The following is a 20186-nucleotide window of genomic DNA, read 5'->3' on the forward strand; positions in this document are numbered from 1 at the left end:
GAACTTAGAATATTGTTTTCACAAAACCATCCACTCACACTCAAGTCATTATGAAGTTGTGTGGTAAAGCTTGTTTTTCTCACATATTGTATAAAAGCATTATTATTAACTGGGTTTCTTGGGTTGTTATTAATATTAATGAACATTTATAAATTTTATCAACATTGGAATGAAAAATATTATGTGATTGCAGTCATAAATTAGTTTTAGATGCTCCAAATTAGGAAGTTAGCCTCACTCAAGGCAAGACTATTTCTAAACTTGAACTGGCAAGACTATTTCTAAACTTTCTTGTGCAGTTTTTGTTTGTTTTTTATTTTTGGCTGCATTGGGTCTTCATTGCTGCGCGCAGGCTTTCTCTAGTTGCGGCGAGCAGGGACTACTCTTAGTTGCGGTGTGCGGGCTTCTCATTGCAGTGGCTTCTCTTGTTGCGGAGCACGGGCTCTAGGCACCCAGGCTTCAGTAGTTGTGGCTCGTGGGCTCCAGAGCGCAGGTTCAGCAGTTGTGGCTCACGGGCTCAGTTGCTCCACGGCATGTGGGATCTTCCCAGACCAGGGCTCGAACCTGTGTCCCCTGCATTGGCAGGCAGATTCCTAACCACTGCGCCACAGGGAATCCCCCGTGCAGTTGTTTTAAAGTTTTTCCTGCTCTGGTGAAATTTTGACCTATTACCCGTTGTCTGCCCGAGAATCAAATATTGTCTTTGGCTTTAGGCTTTTTTGGGAAAGGCTGTTGTGTTGAGTAAAATTTCTATCCTAGTTATGAAATTTAGATTGTGGACATGTCTAGGAATTAAGTTGAGCCTCTTGGTTTTCCTGTCCCTCGTTTTGGCTATAGACACTGTCTTGCTCTGAGACTTTCCCCTAGGCGGTTCTTGCAGCTTTTCTTTTGATATGGTAATGCCATTGATGAGACTAAGGCTTTCTCTTACTTTTAGTTATACCTTGATTGGGTATCCTGAACTGCTCTTCCAACTTTGATTTTTAAAATACTCTACACTTAATCTCATTATGTGTGGATTAGACTAAACTTAGCACCCTTAGATATTTTATCCAAATTCCAGTAGCTCCTTAGGTGTTGTTGACTATAGCTACCAGCGTGCTCCTGACCAGAAAATCTGTTTTTCTAAGTTCTCTTCCATTATCTTTAGTCCCACGCCTGCTGGTCGATAATGGCAAAAGTAGGAACTCCTCTGTACAAAACTGCCCCTCCTCCGATCCCTTATAGATCATATATTAAAGAAGAACCTTTAGATGAAGTATTTGTTGCATCCCAGGTGATGATCCAGGCTAAGAAACAGGTTTTAGTAAAATTGCTACCATGTTATGTTATTGTTTGGGGGAATGATTTTTTTTAAATGGAGTGTTGACTAATCTTCTGAACATCACTGGTTCCAGATAATAGACAGATATGCCTTTTTATTTGGATGTGATGTTTAGAATCACAGTTCATTACATGTTGCCCGGGCATTCATCTTGCTTTTCATATCTGTTCAGAGGAATCATTGTCGGATCCATTCTCCATTTTGTGCACTCTCATAAAATTATGTTAGGGGCATTGGTTCCCTATAATTTCCTTATTTTAATGTTTTAGAGAGTGGTATTTGAGCCGTTGGAATTAATAGAATAAAGAAAGGCTTTTTAGATGCCTGACTCAAAATCTTTTGCACACGATTAAGAAAACCATATCCTCAGAGATGGATGTCTAATTTAAAGATGAGGAAATTGAGGCTCAGTCCTTCAAAAGTGGCCGTACCATTTTGCATTCCCACCAGCAATGAATGAGAATTCTGTTCCTCCATATCCTCATCAGCATTTGCTGGTGTTGGTGTTTTGGATTTTAGTTATTCTTGATGGGTGCAAAGTGTTATCTCATTGTTTTAATTTGCAATTATCTAATGACATATGATGCTGAACATCTTTTCACATACTTTTCATAGATGTATCTTCTTTGGTGAGCTGTCTTATTCAGGTCTTTTGCCATTTTTTAATTGGGTTGTTTGTTTTCAATATTGTTCGGTTTTAAGAGTTGTATTTTGGAACATAGTCTTTTATCAGATGTGTCTTTTACAAATATTTTCTCCCAGCCTGTGACTTGTCTTCTCATTATTTTTATAGTGTCTTTTGTAGAGCAGAAGAAGTTTTTAATTTTAATGAAGTCTAGCTTTTCAGTTCTTTCTTTCATGGATCGTGCCTTTGGTGTCATATCTAAAATGTCATCACCATACCCAAGTCATCTAGGTTTTATCCTGTGTCATCTTCTTGGAGTTTTATAGTTTTGCGTTTCACACTTAGGTCTATGATCCATTTTGAGTTACTTTTCGTGAAAGGTGTTAAGTCTGTGTTTAGATTCATTTTTTTGGCAGGTGGATGTCCAGTATTCCAGCACCATTTGTTGAAGACACTATCTTTGCTCCATTGTATTGCCTTTGCTCCTTTGTCAAAGATCAGTTGACTGTATTTATGGGGATCTGTTTCTGGGCTCTCTATTCTGTTTCATTGATCTGTTTGTCTATTCTTTTACCAGTACCACACTGCCTTGATTATTGTAGCTTTATAGTGAGTCCTGAAGTCAAGGAGTGTCAGTCTCCCAGCTTTATTCCTCTCCTTCAATATTTTATTAGGGACTTCCCTGGTGGCACAGTGCTTGGGAATCTGCCTGCCAATGCAGGGGACACAGGTTCGATCCCTGGTCCGGGAAGATCCCACATGCTGCGTGTGCCACAACTACTGAGTCTGTGCTCTGGAGCCCGTGAGCCCCAACTACTGAAGGCCATGTACTTAGAGCCCGTGCTTTGCAACGAGAAGCCACTGCAATGAGAAGCCCACACACGGCAAGGAAGAGTAGCCCCCACTCACTGCAACTAGAGAAAGCCCACGTGCAGCAACAAAGACCCAACGCAGCCATAAATAAATAAATAAATAAATAAATAAATAAATAAAATATTATATTAGCTATTCGGGGTCTTTTGCTTCTCCATATAAACTTTAGAACTAATTTGTCAATATCCATAAAATAACTTTCTGGGGTTTTGATTGGGATTGCATTGAATCCATAGATCGTTAGGAAGAACTGACATCTTGACATTATTGAGTCTTCCTATCCATGAACTGGAATATCTGTCTATTTTAGTTCTTTGATTTCTTTCATCAACATTTTATAGTTTTCCTCATGATTTTGTACGTTATGTGAGATTTATACCTACGTGTTTCATATTTTTGGTTGATAATGTAAATGGTAATCGTGTTTTTTTAATTTCAAATTCTATTGTTTATTGCTGGTATATAGGAAAGCAGTTGGCTTTTGTATATAAACTTTGTATCCTACAACATTGCTATAATTACTTACTCGTTCCAGGTTTTTTTTTTAATTGTTATTGATTCTTTTGGATTTCCTGCATAAACAATCATGTCACCTGTGAACAAAGACAGTTTTATTTCTTTTTCTTGTCTTACTACATTGGCTAGGAATCCCAGTACAATGTCAAAAAGCAGTGATGAGAGGGGACATCCTTATCTTGTTTCTCATCTTAGCGGGAAAGTTTCTAGTTTCTCACCATTAAGTATGATGCTAGCTGTAGATTTTTTGTAGATTTTTTCTTATCAATTTGAGGAAGATCCCCTCTCTTCCTAGTTTCCATTTCTTCCTTTTTAAGGCTGAGTAACATTCCATTGTATGTATGTCCACGTTTTGCTTACTAATTCATCTGTTAGTGAATAGCTGGATTGCTTCCATCTTTTAGCTATTGTGAAAATGCTGCTATGAACATTGGTGTACAAATAGCCCTTTTGAGACCCTACTTTCAGTTCTCCCAGCATAGCATCCAGAAGTGGAATTGCTGAATCATATGGTAATTCTTCTTAAAGTTTTTTGAGGACCAGTATGCATAGTTTGATATAAAAGGATGTTCACTTCACTGCTGTTTACAATACCAAAAATTTGAAAGCTGCCTTCCTATATATCAGTAGGTGATTGGTTGCATAATTATTGCACATCGATACAGTGAAGTGTTCTTTGGCTATTTAGAAAGGTCTGGTAGATTTGTATGTTTTGACATGTCAAAATGTCCAGATAGGGCTTCCCTGGTGGTGCAGTGGTTGAGAGTCCGCTGCTGATGCACGGGACACGGGTTCGTGCCCCGGTCTGGGAAGATCCCACATGCCGCGGAGCGGCTAGGCCCGTGAGCCATGGCTGCTGAGCCTGCGCGTCCGGAGCCTGTGCTCCGCAACGGGAGAGGCCACGACAGTGAGAGGCCCGCGCACCGCAAAAAAAACAAAAAAAAAGTTCAGATATATTGTCAAAGAATAATATATGTATTGCGAACCTCTTTTTATTTTAAATCATATGTATATACGTATGCTTCAAAAAAAATTTTAAGGTTAATATACTTCTCTGTAGGTAAGGGAGGAAGAAGAGGGGACAGATCATAAGTACACTAGGAGAGCAAACCTTTATCTTACTACTGCATCATTTCAGGGTTTATAAGAAACACAGTTTTATAAGCAGAAAAACCAATTTGAATAATCACATTTTGGGGACAAAATGTTTAACTCCCATTTGTGTTTGAAATATAAAGAAAATGTTAAGTATTTTACTTACTGTTTTTTGGGGGGGGGTTTTGGGTTTTTTTTTGTGGTACGCAGGCCTCTCACTGTTGTGGCCTCTCCCGTTGCGGAGCACAGGCTCCGGACGCGCAGGCTCAGCGGCCATGGCTCACGGGCCCAGCCGCTCCGCGGCATGTGGGATCTTCCCGGACCGGGGCACGAACCCATGTCCCCCGCATCGGCAGGCAGACTCCTAACCACTGCGCCACCAGGGAAGCCCTTACTTACTGTTTTTATGTCCACAATGTCATATGCTAGTCACCAGGATCTTTTAAATATCTTTTTTATCATTATATATAATATCAAGGATATTTATTGTTTTGTGACTTGAGGTATAAAATTAGCACAATGAATTTCCATCTGGTTGAGACAGACTGTCACTTGATTTAAGCAAATACACAAAAACCCACATTTCCGAAATAATGCCGTTCCTGAGTAAGAAGGGGAACTTGCATTTGATTCCCAGTCTAACTGCATAGTAGAATAAATCCTGCACCAGCAGCAACACTTGTAAATTTGTGAAAATGAATTTTATCTTTCCTTAAAAAATAAAATTTTTAATCCATCACACTTTCTTCCCTCACCCTTTAGTTTTTTGTTTTGTTTTGTTTTTGCGGTACGCGGGCCTCTCGCTGTTGTGGCCTCTCCTGTTGCGGAGCACAGGCTCCGGACGCGCAGGCTCAGCGGCCATGGCTCACGGGCCCAGCCTCTCTGCGGCATGTGGGATCTTTCCGGCCCGGGGCACGAAGCCGTGTCCCCTGCATCGGCAGGCGGACTCTCAACCACTGCGCCACCAGGGAAGCCCAGCCTTTAGTTTTTGATAAATGATAAAAATGAGCCAGTTATCAGAGAAGAAATAGTTCTTACTTCAAAAGATAAACAAACACAAAAAATAAGTTGCTGGTTCCTAATAGGAAAAATACATTTTAATAATTGTGCGACGAGAAGCTGCTTACGTACACATTGCAGATCAAGTATTTGGAGTTAAGATGTCAGTCACATAGGTGGGTGATTGTAACTTTATTGCCATTAAAAGATTTCAAATTGCATTCGTGCTTCTGTGTACACATAATGAAAAATGGGCAAAATAATGAAGATTGATAATTCCCTGCGTCTGCTGTCTAATTCTGCTGTCTGCTCTTCTACGATGCCGCGTCTCTAATTGTACACAGTTAGTGATAGCTAGGAGTATAAAGTTGTCACCCATCAATAAAAATCACACAGTTGGTTAAAAAAAAAACTATCAAAATAGTTTCACACAAGGAAAATATTCTATTTTTATGTCATTGGAATGATGCTCCCCCTTTCCTACGACTTGGTGTGGTGAGGTATGTAGTAAAATCAAAGGCTTGTCAGAGTTCCTCTGCTCTTGAGGAAAATATCTCTTATTTTAAGCATTGGAATATATTACACACTGAATCCTGTTCCTTCCCTTTTTTCTGACAGTAGATCTTCATGGAGGAACACGGAGTGACCCAAACTGAACACATGGCTACCATAGAAGCCCATGCAGTGGCCCAGCAAGTTCAGCAGGTCCATGTGGCTACCTACACTGAACACAGTATGTTGAGTGCTGATGAAGACTCACCTTCTTCTCCTGAAGACACCTCGTATGATGATTCAGACATACTCAACTCCACAGCGGCTGATGAGGTAACAGCCCATCTGGCTGCTGCAGGTAATGTTTGTATTGGGAGCTCTTCATTTTTGGCTTAACTCTGATACTGTGCTTATCTGAAAGAACCTAGGATACAGGCACTCACATTTATTGTCATCATATCTTCATGATTTCTTTTTAAGCCTTAAATTTATAACTTGTACCTGTATTACACTGAGACTTAAGTTGCAGACTCATGTACTATTAGTGATAAAAACTTTGGTTTTGTTTTTTCCTCCATTCCAGCACTCTTCACTTTTTAAAAAAAATTCATTCATTTATTAATTAATTTTTTTTTATGGCTGCATTGGGTCTTCATTGCTGCACGCAAGCTTTCTCTGGTTGCCACGAGCGGGGCTATTCTTCGTTGTGGTGCATGGGTTTCTTATTGCAGTGGCTTCTCTTTGTTGCAGAGCACAGGCTCTAGGTGCGTGGGCTTCAGTAGTTGTGGCATGCGGGTTCAGTAGTTGTGGCTCACAGGCTAGAGCGCAGGCTCAGTAGTTGTGGCGCACTGGCTTAGTGGCTCTGCAGCATGTGGGATCTTCCCAGACCAGGCCTCGAACCTGTGTCCCCTGCATTGGCAGGCTGATTCTTAACCACTGTGCCACCAGGGAAGTCCCCACTCTTCACTTTTAACTCAAGCATTTAGTCCATTTACATTAAATGTAATCACTGATATATTTGGGTTTAAATTTATCATGTTTACTATATGCTTTCCCTTTGTCTCACTTGTTCTGTTTACTTTTCCTTCAATTTTCTTTTGGAGTGATTGAAAAGTTTTTGTTTCGTTTTTTTCTTGTTAGTTTGGAAGTTATGCATACTTTTGCTATTAGTGGTACACCTAGAAATATACACCCTTCACTTATTTCAGAGTCTTATGTAAATGGTGCTTTTGTTCTTTTTAGGGATAATGCAAGTTTCTTAGAACACTTGAATTTCATTCCCCTGCTTCTGACCTATATGCTGTTGTTGTTCTGTGTGTTAATTCTTTGTATATTTTAAGCCCTATACGACATTATTTTTGTTTTATACATAGTCAATGTTAATTTTCCCCCTTATATCCCACTTGCCTTCTGAGAATTTTTCTTCTGCCTAAAGATACCATTTTATTTCCTTCAGCGTGGATCTGCTAGTAGTAAAGTCTCTTAGTTTTTGCTTACCTGAGAATGTCTTTATTTAACCTTCAGTCTTGAAGGATGGTCTCCCTAGGTGTGGAATTCTAGGTTGGCAGTTATTTTCTCTCCTCATATTGAAGATGCTATTCCACTGTCTCTGGTTTCCATTCTTGCTTTTGAGCATTCAGCTTTTTCATTCTAACAGCTGTTCCTTGGAAGGTTATCTCCCACACAGACCCCTCCTCCACTGCTTTTAAGATTTTCTCTGTTTTTAGTTTTTGTGATATAGCTGGCTCTGGATTTCTTCTCATTTATTCTGTTTACAGTTCCTTTAAACATCTTGAATCTTTGGATTGATGTCTTTCATCAATTCTGGAAAATCTTAGCCATACATTTTGCTTCAGTTTTGCGTCCCCTCCATTCCGTCTCTTTTCCTTCTTTGACTCCAATTAAATATATTAGTCTTCATATTGAAGCCTTTATGTCTCTTTCCTTCTGTTCTGTATTACTACCCTTTTGTCTCTTCATGCTTCATTCTATGTAGTTTCTGCAGACGGTCTTCCAGTTTATTAATTTTTTTCTTCAGCTATGTCTAAGGTGATTTTAAGTCTGTCCATTGAGTTATTAGTTTTGGTAATGGTTTTGTTTTCTAGTTTTAGAATTTCTAGTGTTTTTTTTCTCCCTCCCAAATTTGCAGTATTACAGTTTTCAGTTATTATAGAAAAAATATTTTTTTTGTTAATATCTATGAGAAAAGTAAGAGTTATGATTTTACAGGCCATTTAGTCATTTTACTTTCTGAAGTGCCTAGGTCTGTTCCTGTGATATGTTACTAGTGCTGTTTCTTGTTCATGTTGGTTTTTCTCTTCACATATTGGTTATATTTGGATGAATGCTGGATGGATGTGTGTTTGGAAAACCATTTTTAGAAATAATTTGGGAACTAGAATAATATTATCCGCCTCTAGAGAGGATTTTTGTTTGCTTCTACCAAATGCCTGAGGGCACTAGCAATCCTGGATCATCTTAATCCAATTTAAGGTTTTGAGGTTTTCTTTTTTTTTTTTTTTTTGTGGTACGCAGGCCTCTCACTGTTGTGGCCTCTCCTGTTGCGGAGCACAGGCTCCGGACGCGCAGGCTCAGCGGCCATGGCTCACGGGCCCAGCCGCTCCGCGGCACGTGGGATCTTCCCAGACGGGGGCACGAACGTGTGTCCCCAGCATCGGCAGGCAGACTCTCAACCACTGTGCCACCAGGGAAGCCCAGGTTTTGAGGTTTTCTTCTGGGCCTCTAAATGACTTAAAGCTGAGTGATACTTTGTATCATTCTCTTTGCTATTTACATTGTATATTTAGCACTGTGTGGAAGACTACATGTAGACCATGCCTGGATGGGTCTAATATTGTATAAGGAACACTGATGTTAGAAGATATTTAGGAAAAGCTGGACAGGAAATCAATGATCAGAAATGGCCAAAATACTACATTTTTTTTTTAGTTTATGCTGTATTTAAGGTGAAGAAGACAGCTGCAATGAAAATAAACTTATTCCTATCAGGTGTTATCTACTGTGTATTTCTGGAATGGTGAATTTAAAAATAAGGCTTAGTGACAAAACGCACATAAAATGTTTGTGAAATATTTGTTTTGAAATTTTTATACTTCCCAGAAGAGGGCATCCTAACACAATAAATCCAGTTCAACTTCTTTCCTAGGATGGAAGATGCTTTTGAGGCACAGTTTTGCGACATTACTGTACTGCACTGTCATAGTTTTAAGATTAGCAAAGAACTTTAAACCTTTCATGTGGCAGATGTGGAAACTGAGGCCCAACTGGTAGAAATGATTTACCACTGAATCATTCAACAGTTATTGAGGAATTATCAATATTATATGCCTTATATTATTATATATAGATACTGTGAACAAAGACTGGCAAGAGCTTGCTCCTAAAGGAGCTTACAGACCAGTGGTGGAGAGAAGGGTACAAATAATAAAGTAAAATAATTTCATAAAGCACTGATGGCTCTGAAGAATATAATGAAGTGTAAGGTAAATGGAGCAGGAGGGGTAGCTGGTTACTGCTTTTTCTAATCCTATTTCCTTCTCTCTCTCTACTGAAGTAACCACTATTCTGAATTTGGTCTTTATCATTCTGTTACATGTCTTTCATATTTTTTTGTATGTGTTTTATCAGTAAACAATATTTAACATTGTTTTTGCATGTGTTAAATTGTATATAAATGGTATCACTCTGATATTTTTTGTCTAACAGTGTTTACTTCATTCAGTATTATTTTTCTGAGATTCATTTATGTTGATAATGTGGCTAGATGTTTTCATTTTGACTGTTATTTAGTATTCCATTCATTATCTAAGTATGTTGTGTATTGGGAGAACACTTAGGTTGTTTATAATTTTTTGGTATTTACAATTGCTGCAAATGAAAATTATTTTATATGTTTTCTTGTACACATTGAGAGATCTCTTGGCTTTGGTTTTCAAAGTTCTTTTGACAGTGTCCCACAGTAATGCATTGTGATCTAGAATAAACAGATGCACATATAACTAAAATAACAATTTCTCATGAAGCAATACTTACTCCTCCTGCAAGTGACACACTCTCATGTGTTCTAATCTCTTTATTCCATTTTATTAAAAAAACAGAAACAAAAACTACTCATGAGCCACCAACAGGTGGAAATCCGCAGTTTGAAAAGCACTGCTTAAAAAAACAAAACAAAACAAAAACGCTGCTTGAGGGTATAACCAGGAGGGGAATTGGAGGGCAAAGATAGGCACATTTTCAACTTTACTAGATATCTCAAGTGTCTTTCCAAATAGTTTTATTCATTTGCATTCCCACAAGCAGTGTACTAGAGTGCCTGTTGCTTCTCATCCTCACCACATTTGATATTGTCAATTGTTTTTCATTTTTGCCAGTCCGATGGGTATGAAACAGTGTCTCAGTGTTGGTTTAAATTGCTTGTCTGAGCAAGAGGTTCCAGCCAGTGAGGGAAGACAAGATAGAGCATCATGTCAGAACTTTATTGACTATTAACTTTTCTTATTTTGCATATTTCCTTTGTCCATTTTCCAAATGTATTGTCTTTTTTTTTTTAAACAGTTATTGATATTTTTTAATACTAGTGTTTTCTTGGTAATATGTATTGCAATTATCTCCTAGTTTGTTGCCCACTCCCTCCCCAATTTTTTGTTACTTCTTTTCGTCCATAAAGGTTTTGATTTATATTATTGTGAAATTATTAGTGTTTTACCTTACAGTTTATGCTTTTGGAGTCTTGTTTAAGCAGTTCTTCTTAACCCTGAGTTTATAAATACTTTCCAGTAGTTTATTGTAGAAGTTATAAAGTTTATTTTTGTTGTTTTATTGATGTTTTTGTTTTACATTTAGCCCTTTAATCCACCTGGAATTTATTTTCGTGTATAGTATGATGTATGAATCTACTTTCATTATTTTTCCATGCAGACAGTCAGTTACTCCGGCACCATACTTTTAATTATCCATCCTTTTCCCACCTCTGTCTTCTGACACAGAAGGGTGTTTGTGAACTCTCGAGTCAGTTGTGTTGGTTTATTTGTCTATCTTTCAGTCAGTTCCACTCTGTCTTAAAGACTGTAGCCTTATAGTAACTACTGATACTTGGTAGGATGAGTGCCTCTGCCTCCTTTTTAAAATCTTCAGAAATTGTTTTGGCTGTTCTTAGGCCTTTGCACTTCCATTTAAAATTTAGAATAACTTTATCAAGTTCCACACAAAAAAATGAGGATTTTTATTTAAACTGCATTAATTAATTAATTTAGTTAAGCAGCTTTATTCATAATACCTAAAACTAGAAATAGCCAAAGTGACCATCAGTAGAATAATGGATAAACTGTGGTTTATTCATACTCTGGAGTATTACTCAGCAATAAAAAGGAACAATCTACTGATACATATAACAACATGGACAAATCTTAAAAAAATTATTCTAATTGAAAGAAATCTTACACAAAAGGGTAGATACTGTATGATTCCATTAATTTGAAGCTCTAGAATAGGCAAAACTAATGTAGGGTGAAAAAACAATAATTGTGTTCTTATGGTGGGAGGTACCGTGGGAACTGATTGGGAAGGGACATGAGAGAAATTTTGTAGTGATGATACTATTATATATCTTAGTAGGGGATTGGGTTTCATAGTTGTATGCATTTTTGAAAAATTATTGAATGATTTGTACATTTTATAATATGTAAATTTTACCTCAAAAGAAAAAAATTGTGAATAAATATTAAACTCTAGCTAATGATATTCCTACTGAAGTATTTAGGGGGATCATACTGCAGTTTACTTTGAAATGCATTAAAAAAAACCCAGTATGGGTTGATGAACGTGTAGAAAGATGGATAGTTACATATACTAAAACGTTAATGGTAGAATCTAGGTGGTAGATATATGAATGTTCATTGTAAAGGTCTTTCAACTTTGCTATATATGTTAAAGTTTTTTTAATATATTTTAAAGCTTTAATAATAAAATGTTGGACTCCCACAGCTCAATAGCATAACAAATAACCTGATTTTAAAATGGACAGAGGACTTGAATAGACATCTCCCTAAAGACATACAAATGGCCAAAAAGTAAGTGTATGAAAAGATGCTCAACATCACTAATCATCAGGGACATATAAATTAAAACCACAGTTGAGAGACCACCTCACCCCTGTTAGGATGGCTATTATCAGAAAACCAAAAAATAAGTATTGGCGAGGATGTGGAGAAATTGGAACCCTTGTATGCTGTTGGTGAGAATGCAAAATGGTTCAGCCCCTGTGGAAAACAGTATGAAAGTTCCTTAAAAAATTAAAAATAACAGCTACCATATGATGCAGCAGTTCTACCTATGGATGTTTATTCAAAAGAATTGAAGTCAGAATCTCGTAGAGATATTTGCATTCCTGTATTCATTGCAGCATTATTCACAGTAGTCAAGATGTGGAAACAACCTAAATGTCCATTGACAGACGAATGGATAAAGGAAGTGTGGTATGTATATATGGAATATTATTCAGCCTTAAAGAAAGAGGAAATCCTACCATATATGACAGCATGGATGAACCTTGAGGGCATTATGCTAAGTAAGATACACCAGGTCAGAAGGACAGCTACTGCATGGTTCCACTTATATGAGGTATCATATTCAAACTCTTAGAAGCAGAGAGTAGAATGGTGGCTGCCAGGGGCTGGGGTGTGGAAATGGGGAGTTGCTGTTAACAGCATAAAGTTTCAGTGCTGCCAGATGAATACGTTTCTAGAGATCTACTATACAACATTGTGCCTATAGTTAACAGTACTGTACTGTACACTTAAAATTTTGTTAAGGCAGTCGATCTCATGTTAAGTGTTATTACCTCAATTTTTAAAAAATTAAATGTTGGAAAAAATGCATCAATAAGATTTTTTTCCTCTACCAGCTGTTTATGATGGAAAGGAAGGTAAAAGGCATTAATTTATTTTTTAATTACTTTGGGGCTCTTTAGAGGAGTTTATTTAAGTCAGACTGAGTATACTACTAAACAACATGTAGACAGGCTCATCTAGATTAAAATAGGGAGGCCTATTTTAATTGAGCCACTTATAGAACGTATATGCTAGGATAACGTGAGCACTTAAACCTAATTTTCATTTAAGCCTTTTACAGGGTTCACAAATAGGGACGAAGGTGGATTGTCGGGTTTTTTGTTTTGTTTAAAAAAAGGAATGCCCTTGATATGTTGAGATTGCATGAATCGGAGACTGTAATAATTCCTTGAGGCCTACCCTTTCTTTCAGTTATTAGTTTCAGGGCAAACCAGACCAAATTTTATTAACATTTTGTCCTTAGAGTGGGACAGTTTTCATCTCTTTCCTGCCAGGATGCTTTCATCAACATGACCTTGTGGTCAACAGCTCCATTTAGGGCATAATTCTCAGATATAGAAAAAAAAAATTTCCGATTAAGATGGTATCCTTCTAGATATTTCTCTTATATGTGGTGTGGTGGTATTGGAGTTCCAGGTATGAGTGATTTTCTCTGACTTCCTTAACTTGGCAGTTTCTTGGAGTAATGGATAGAGGGACACGGGGATGGAAACGAAATTTGAAATCTGCGACTTTTTTGTTTTGGCAAACTGTTCCTCTCAATGCTGCAATTTCATCTAGCGCCTTGGAGAATATTGCCTTAACAGTATGGGTATGCTGACAAAACAAAACAAAAAAACACATTATATAAAATTCAAGCTGGTGTGTGGTGGGGAAGTATAAGTCATTTACTTTTTAAAAAGATTTGTTGTAAGTTTTAATGGTAAACTAAAAAATGATCCATGTTGAACAGTGGTGAAGTATATTGATATCAGGAGTATCTATATTTATTGATAACATATGAGGAAATAAGTGCTACTTTTTTGTACCTCTAATTGTTTTCTGCCTTGTATAGCTAACAGGCTCTGCCTAATCTCAGCGCATCCCTTCTTATTTCAGGTCCTGTGGGAATGGCTGCTGCTGCTGCTGTGGCAACAGGAAAGAAACGGAAACGGCCTCATGTGTTTGAGTCTAATCCGTCTATCCGGAAGAGACAGCAAACACGTTTGCTTAGGTGAGGGCTTCCTTTCTCATATTGTTGCTGTTCCTCACATACTTTATGGAGTGGATGACAGAGTTAGACTATACCTTATTAGGTTCATCAAGGGACACCAAGTTAAATTCTTTGATGACAGAATTAGACTTTAAAGTACTCTTGCAAGATAAACAAATGAAACTAGAAGTATGATTAACAGATGAATAGTATTACATTAATTCATTCAGAGAAAACTTATATGCCTGCTATGTGCCAGGCATTGTTCTAGGCCTTGGGAATACAACAGTTAACAAAATAAATTCCCTTAACGAGCTTATATTCTAGTGGAGGGAAAAAGAAAATAAACAGGTATGTAATACGTCAGATGATGAAAGTGCTGTGGGAAAAAACAAAGCAGAGTAAGGAAAATAGAAAGGTTTAGGGGATTAGGGAGGATATAGTAGTTTCTCTTTTTCTATAGGAATGGTCTTCTTTCATAAGCCAACCTTTGAACAGAGACCTGAAGTAAGTATAAGGGCAACCATGTTGATGTCTAGGGGAAGAACTTTTTGGGCAGAGGAAATAGTAAGAGCAAAGGTTCTGAAGTGGGAAGGAATGTGTTAGACATGTTTGAGGAACAACTAGGGAAAGAATGAGAGGAGGTGTGGTCAGAGTAGTAGTGGAGAGCCACACCATGGCATCTTCTGGTCCAATATAAGGGCTTTGACTCTTACTCGGAGTGACATAGGAAGTCAATGAAGACTTTTGGTCAAAGCAATGATATGATCTGGCTTATGTTTTAAAAGTATCACTCAGGGTACTGTGTTGAGAATAGTCTCTGGGGGTACAAGAATGGAAGCAGGGAGACCAATTAGGAGGTTATTGTAGTAATCCAGGCCAGAAATGACAGTGTCTTAAAACCAATGTGGCAGTAGCAAAGGCAGCAAGAGGTGGTCAGGTTCTGGATGTATTTCAAAAGTAACCCCAATATGATTCCTTGATGGATTGGATGTCCTGTGTGAGAGAAAAAAAGGAGTGAAGGGTGACCTCAGGGTTTCTGGTCTGATTCCTGGAAGGATTGAGATGACACTTACTGGAAGAGGATCAAGTATGAGAGTGAGGGTAGGGCAGAATCAGGAATTTGGTTTGGACACGTTAAGTCTGTGATACCTCTTAACCATTAAGTGGAGATACAGAATAAGCAGTTGGGTATATGAATCTATAATTCAAAGGAGAGACCTTAGCTGAAGATACAAGCACATAGGTAGCATTTGAAACTATGAGTCTGGAAGAGATCACCTAGGGAATGAGTGTGGACCGAAGCACTTTACCCCTTAGGGGTTAGAGAAATGAGAGGAATTATCAAAGGAGTCTAAGAAACAACCAGTGAGTCAGGAGGAAAACCAAGAGAGTGGTATTCTGGAAACCAAGTGCAAAAAGTGTTTCAAGAAGGAGGGCATGTGATCAGCACTGTCAAATGCTGCTGACAGGTTGAGTAAGATGCAAATTGACCATTAGATTTAGCAACATGGAGGTCATGATTGAACTTGACAAGAGTGTTTTCAAAGGAGCAGTAAGGATGAAAGGACTGGAGTGTCTTCAAGACAGAATGGGAAGAGAGGAATTAGAGACAGTGAATATATTTTCGATCTTCATTCCTTCAAGGAATGCCACCAAATTTCTGTTTGGTATGTGGTCCTTTGCTCAGTTTTATTTCTTCTGAAGAGTTTGTAGGTTGCAAAGAAAGATTATTACACAGATGTGGTGCATGGAGGACTTAATATTTTGACAGGTTGCATAACATGTATTCATATATGATAAGAAATTTAGTCTATAAAATGTTTCAGAAGTTTCTTCTTGTAGTGTTTTAAATACTATATCCAAATACTTAAGATGTTTACTGGAATGTTGAATTCAGAGTGCCAGCCCATGTAAATGATATGTGACAAAAGCTGGAAAATATAATCTATATTAAGAACATAAGTAAGAAACTGAAGGGAAAATCCAGAAAGTACTTAACAGTAGCTTTCAGCAAAGAAGTTATATACCACTAGATGGGCCAAAAAATTTCCTTTCCTTTAATGATAAATTCCATTTCCTTTAATGATAGTACAGGCAGGAGGAATTAGAATGTATTATTTATAGAAATATTTTTTCTATAATGGGCATAGACACAATAGTACATGCTTTTGGAGAAAGATGGAAAACTTTCTTGTGATACGTTGGGTTTGCTTCATTTGAATTGGCATGACTCACCAGTCCCTTGAAAGGGTAGACCAAGTTCCCAGAAGAATTATAGGATGTAGAACTTTAATCTCCCATGATTTCAGAGGGAAAGGACAGTGTTTCTCTTTCATCCAATGTTGATATATTTGAAAAAGCTCTTTTACTCCATCCTCATTTGTAAAATACTTCGGGACTAAGAATTATTGTTTATATCACAATGAAAATCTGCAAATGGCAACATTTTTGAAGTAGTATTTTTGGATAAAATTATGTCAGTAAGACATAAACAATGATTATATCGGTCAAAGAAATTAGAAGCAGGTGATTTAAGGCCCCTTCATTAAACATGGAGTTGATATAATAAAGTCTATAAGAGGATATCTCAGCATTAATCTTTGCAGCAGTAAGAGAAAACCCCTTTGGTATTGATGAGATCAGGAAGTATGATACTCGCTGTGTTCAGCATTGTGTCATGGCTGTGTCCTGAGGTAAACCTGAGGTAGACCCTTATATCTATCAGTGAGCTAATCGTGGGTCTTCAGGACAAAGGTATGCGCATATTTCTGCTGAACAGGATATTAAACCTCACACGCTTCCTTTTCACAATTCAGGTAAAAGAAACATATCTAATCAGAATAAATTGTCCCAAGTCAAAGTAAATCTTGTGTCTGTATCGCTGTAATTTCTACCTTCTTTAACTGTTTTTGTTTCTTTTCATTCTCTGATTCAGGAAACTTCGAGCCACATTAGATGAATATACTACTCGAGTAGGACAGCAAGCTATTGTCCTTTGTATCTCACCCTCCAAACCCAACCCTGTCTTTAAAGTGTTCGGTGCAGCACCTTTGGAGAATGTGGTAAGAAAACTTGAGTTGTGTTCTCAGATACCGTTTGTTTTCTGTGGGTTGTTGTTCATATTTTTTTGATCCTTAGTCTAGCACAATAGTATTCTATCTTCCCTTCATCCAGAGGTTGGAGTTGGGCCTGGTTTTCAAACTCCTTTATGCAGATCAAAATAAAAAGATCATTTCTGTTTCTACTTTCCATAACAAGGTATTTTACCTCATCAGATGCAATGGAAAAAATGACATTGTGTTCTTTAAGAAACCAATGCAAGATTTTGTAAGAATATTACTGATTATGTCAGAAACAAATGGTGTTTACTCACGATGTGAACTTCATGAGGCAAACCTGGGAGCATTTTATTGATCACTGATATCTGAGTTGCATATTTTATTTTATTTTTTTAACTTAAAAAAATAATTAATTTTTTGGCTGCGTTGGGTCTTCGTTGCTGCACTCGAGCTTTCTCTAGTTGCAGCGGGCGGGAGCTACTCTTCGTTGTGGTGCGCGGGCTTCTCATTGCGGTGGCTTCTCTTGTTGCGGAGCACGGGCTCTAGGTGCGTGGGCTTCAGGAGTTGTGGTACACGGGCTCAGGAGTTGTGGCTTGCAGGCTCTAGAGCACAGGCTCAGTAGTTGTGGTGCACGGGCTTAGTTGCTCCGCAGCATGTGGGATCTCCCCAGACCAGGGATTGAACCCATGTCCCCTGCATTGGCAGGCGGATTCTTTTTTTGCGGTACGCGGGCCTCTCACTGTTGTGGCCTCTCCCATTGAGGAGCACAGGCTCTGGACGCGCAGCCTCAGCGGCCATGGCTCATGGGCCCAGCTGCTCCGCGGCATGTGGGATCTTCCTGGGATCTTCCTGGACTGGGGCACGAACCCGTTTCCCCTGCATCCACAGGCAGACTCTCAACCACTGCGCCACCAGGGAAGCCCTGGCAGGCGGATTCTTAACCACTGCAACACCAGGGAAGTCTGAGCTGCATATTTTAAATCTCTTGTATTTCTTCAAAGAATTGATTTAACACTGCTTCAATTTTGAAATATAGTTGAATATTTTGATTATATATTTATCCATAGCTAACTTTATAAAAATAGTATTTTACCCTTGCATACTTATACTATGTGAACTACTCATTTCTGGCTGAAATAACTTTGAATCATTTGTAGAATGATGATCTGTCCAGATTTAAATTGCATTTTATTTTTACTAGGATAAGATTTATTAGCTTACAATAACATTTATTAGATCTCCCACATTGAACAGACATTTCAAGAGTTCAGAATTAGTAATCAGTTGAGATTTTAGTGTATTTTTTTTCACACACACAGATGTTGTGGTTCTTTCTTAACATTTTTGAGTTTTGTTTTGAGTTTTCCTTTAAATTCCCGAGGCCCCAGAATAGGATGCATATTAGGACCTTTTCTTACAGGAATATGGTAGATGGCTTCTAGTGCAAAATGGTACCTAACAGGCAGCCCTCATGTAGTTGACAAACATGAAATCTGGGCATGTCTTCTTCAGTATTAAAATTTTTAGATAGTATTACTATGACTAATAATGATGTGATCTATGAAAAAGCCTCATCTGGAAGACTCAGAAAAATACCTCTGAAAATTACTCACTGAAAAATTCAAAAGAAAGTGTTAGAAAACTGTTGGAGTCTTCCATAGAATACAAAAAGTTACAGACTCTATGAAACAGGAAAAAAATGGTCATATGATAGCCTAAACTGAGAAAAAGCAGGAGATATTTTTCTGTTGACTGACACTTGATAAATATAGGCTAAAGAATAAATGCCAGTAGAATTAGAGACAAAATATGTCTTCCAGACCACTAAAGAGGAAAGAAAGTCTATACACAAAAGACAGAAAATAAGGGGAGGAATTAAAGAAAAAAAACAAAACACAAAGTATAGAACAAAGGAATATAAGTGAGACCAATTAATTCTGTTATAAACCATAAATATAAATACTGTATTTATATTGTTGTTAAAAATAAAGATTTGCTTTTAGATTGGAACAACAACAACCCAAATCAGAACCCAATTCTATTTAATTTATGTGACATACTTACAGTGACTCACAAATGTTCAAAGTAGATGCAAACTATACCATCAAGAAAGTGAAAATACAATCCACAGAATGGGAGGAAATATTTGCAAATTATGTATCTGATACAGAATTTGTATCCAGAATATATAAAGAACTCTTATAACTCAACAATGAAAAGACAATTAACCTGGAATTCCCTGGTGATTCAGTGGTTAGGACTCCGTGCTTCCACTGCAGGGCGCATGGGTTCGATTCCTGGTCATGGAACTAAGATCCCACAAGCCGCGCAGTGCGGCCAAAACAAAAACAAAAAACAATTAACCCAATTTAAAATGGCAAAGAATCTGAATAGATATTTCTCCAAAGAAAATACAGAAATGGCCAGGAAGCACATGAGCACTTTATAAATAATCATTAGGGAAATGAAAATCAAAACTATGATGAAATACTTCACACCTACTAGGATGACTGTAATAAAAAGATGGACAATAATAAGTGTTGGAAAAATTATGGACAATAATAAGTGTTGGGATGTCGAGAAATTGGAAGCCCCATACATTGCTGTTGGGAATGTAAAATGATGCAGCTGCTTTGGAAAACTTCGGCAATTTCTCAAAATGTTAAAAGCAAAGTTACATATGACCCAGCGATTCTACTCCTACGTTTACCCAAGAGAACTGAAAACAAAACTTATACAAACAGTGTTCATTGCAGCAAAACTTACATACAAAAATATATAACAGTGTTCATAGCAGCATTATTCATAATAGCCACAAAGTGGAAATAACCCAAATGTCCACCAGCTGATGAATGGATTAAAAAAAGTTGTATTATCTATACAGTGTAATATTACTCAGCAATAAAAAGGAATGAAGTACTGATAAATATTACGGCATGGATGATCCTTGAAAACATTGTGCTAAGTGAAATAATCCATTCACAAAAGGCCACATGTTGTATGATTTCATTTATGTGCAGTGTCCAGAATAGTCACAGCTATAGAGACAGAAAGTAGGTTAGTGGTTGCCAGGTTGGAGAAGGGGGATGAAGGAATGGAGAGTGACAGCTAGTGGGTATGGAGTTTCTTTTAGGGG

At 37.6% G+C, this 20186-nt stretch overlaps 1 protein-coding gene across 12 annotated transcripts in view; it reads left to right on the forward strand.

Annotated features, from left to right (window-relative positions):
* The window catches only part of NRF1 (nuclear respiratory factor 1), a 136921-nt gene that overhangs the window by 40711 nt on the left and 76024 nt on the right, over positions 1-20186 (forward strand). For 10 of the 12 annotated variants that reach the window (XM_067746984.1, XM_067746991.1, XM_067746995.1 and 7 more), the window contains 3 exons: positions 6051-6282; positions 13895-14009; positions 16927-17053. In XM_067746984.1, the coding sequence (XP_067603085.1) occupies positions 6060-6282; positions 13895-14009; positions 16927-17053 (465 nt within the window). In that variant the 5' untranslated portion in view covers positions 6051-6059. Of the gene's footprint in view, positions 1-4730; positions 5933-6050; positions 6283-13894; positions 14010-16926; positions 17054-20186 lie in introns of those variants that run through there. The other 2 variants (XM_067746989.1, XM_067746987.1) reach the window with 2 other exon arrangements.

Source organism: Pseudorca crassidens, chromosome 8 (assembly GCF_039906515.1).
Source record: "Pseudorca crassidens isolate mPseCra1 chromosome 8, mPseCra1.hap1, whole genome shotgun sequence".
Taxonomy (NCBI): Eukaryota; Metazoa; Chordata; class Mammalia; order Artiodactyla; family Delphinidae; genus Pseudorca; species Pseudorca crassidens.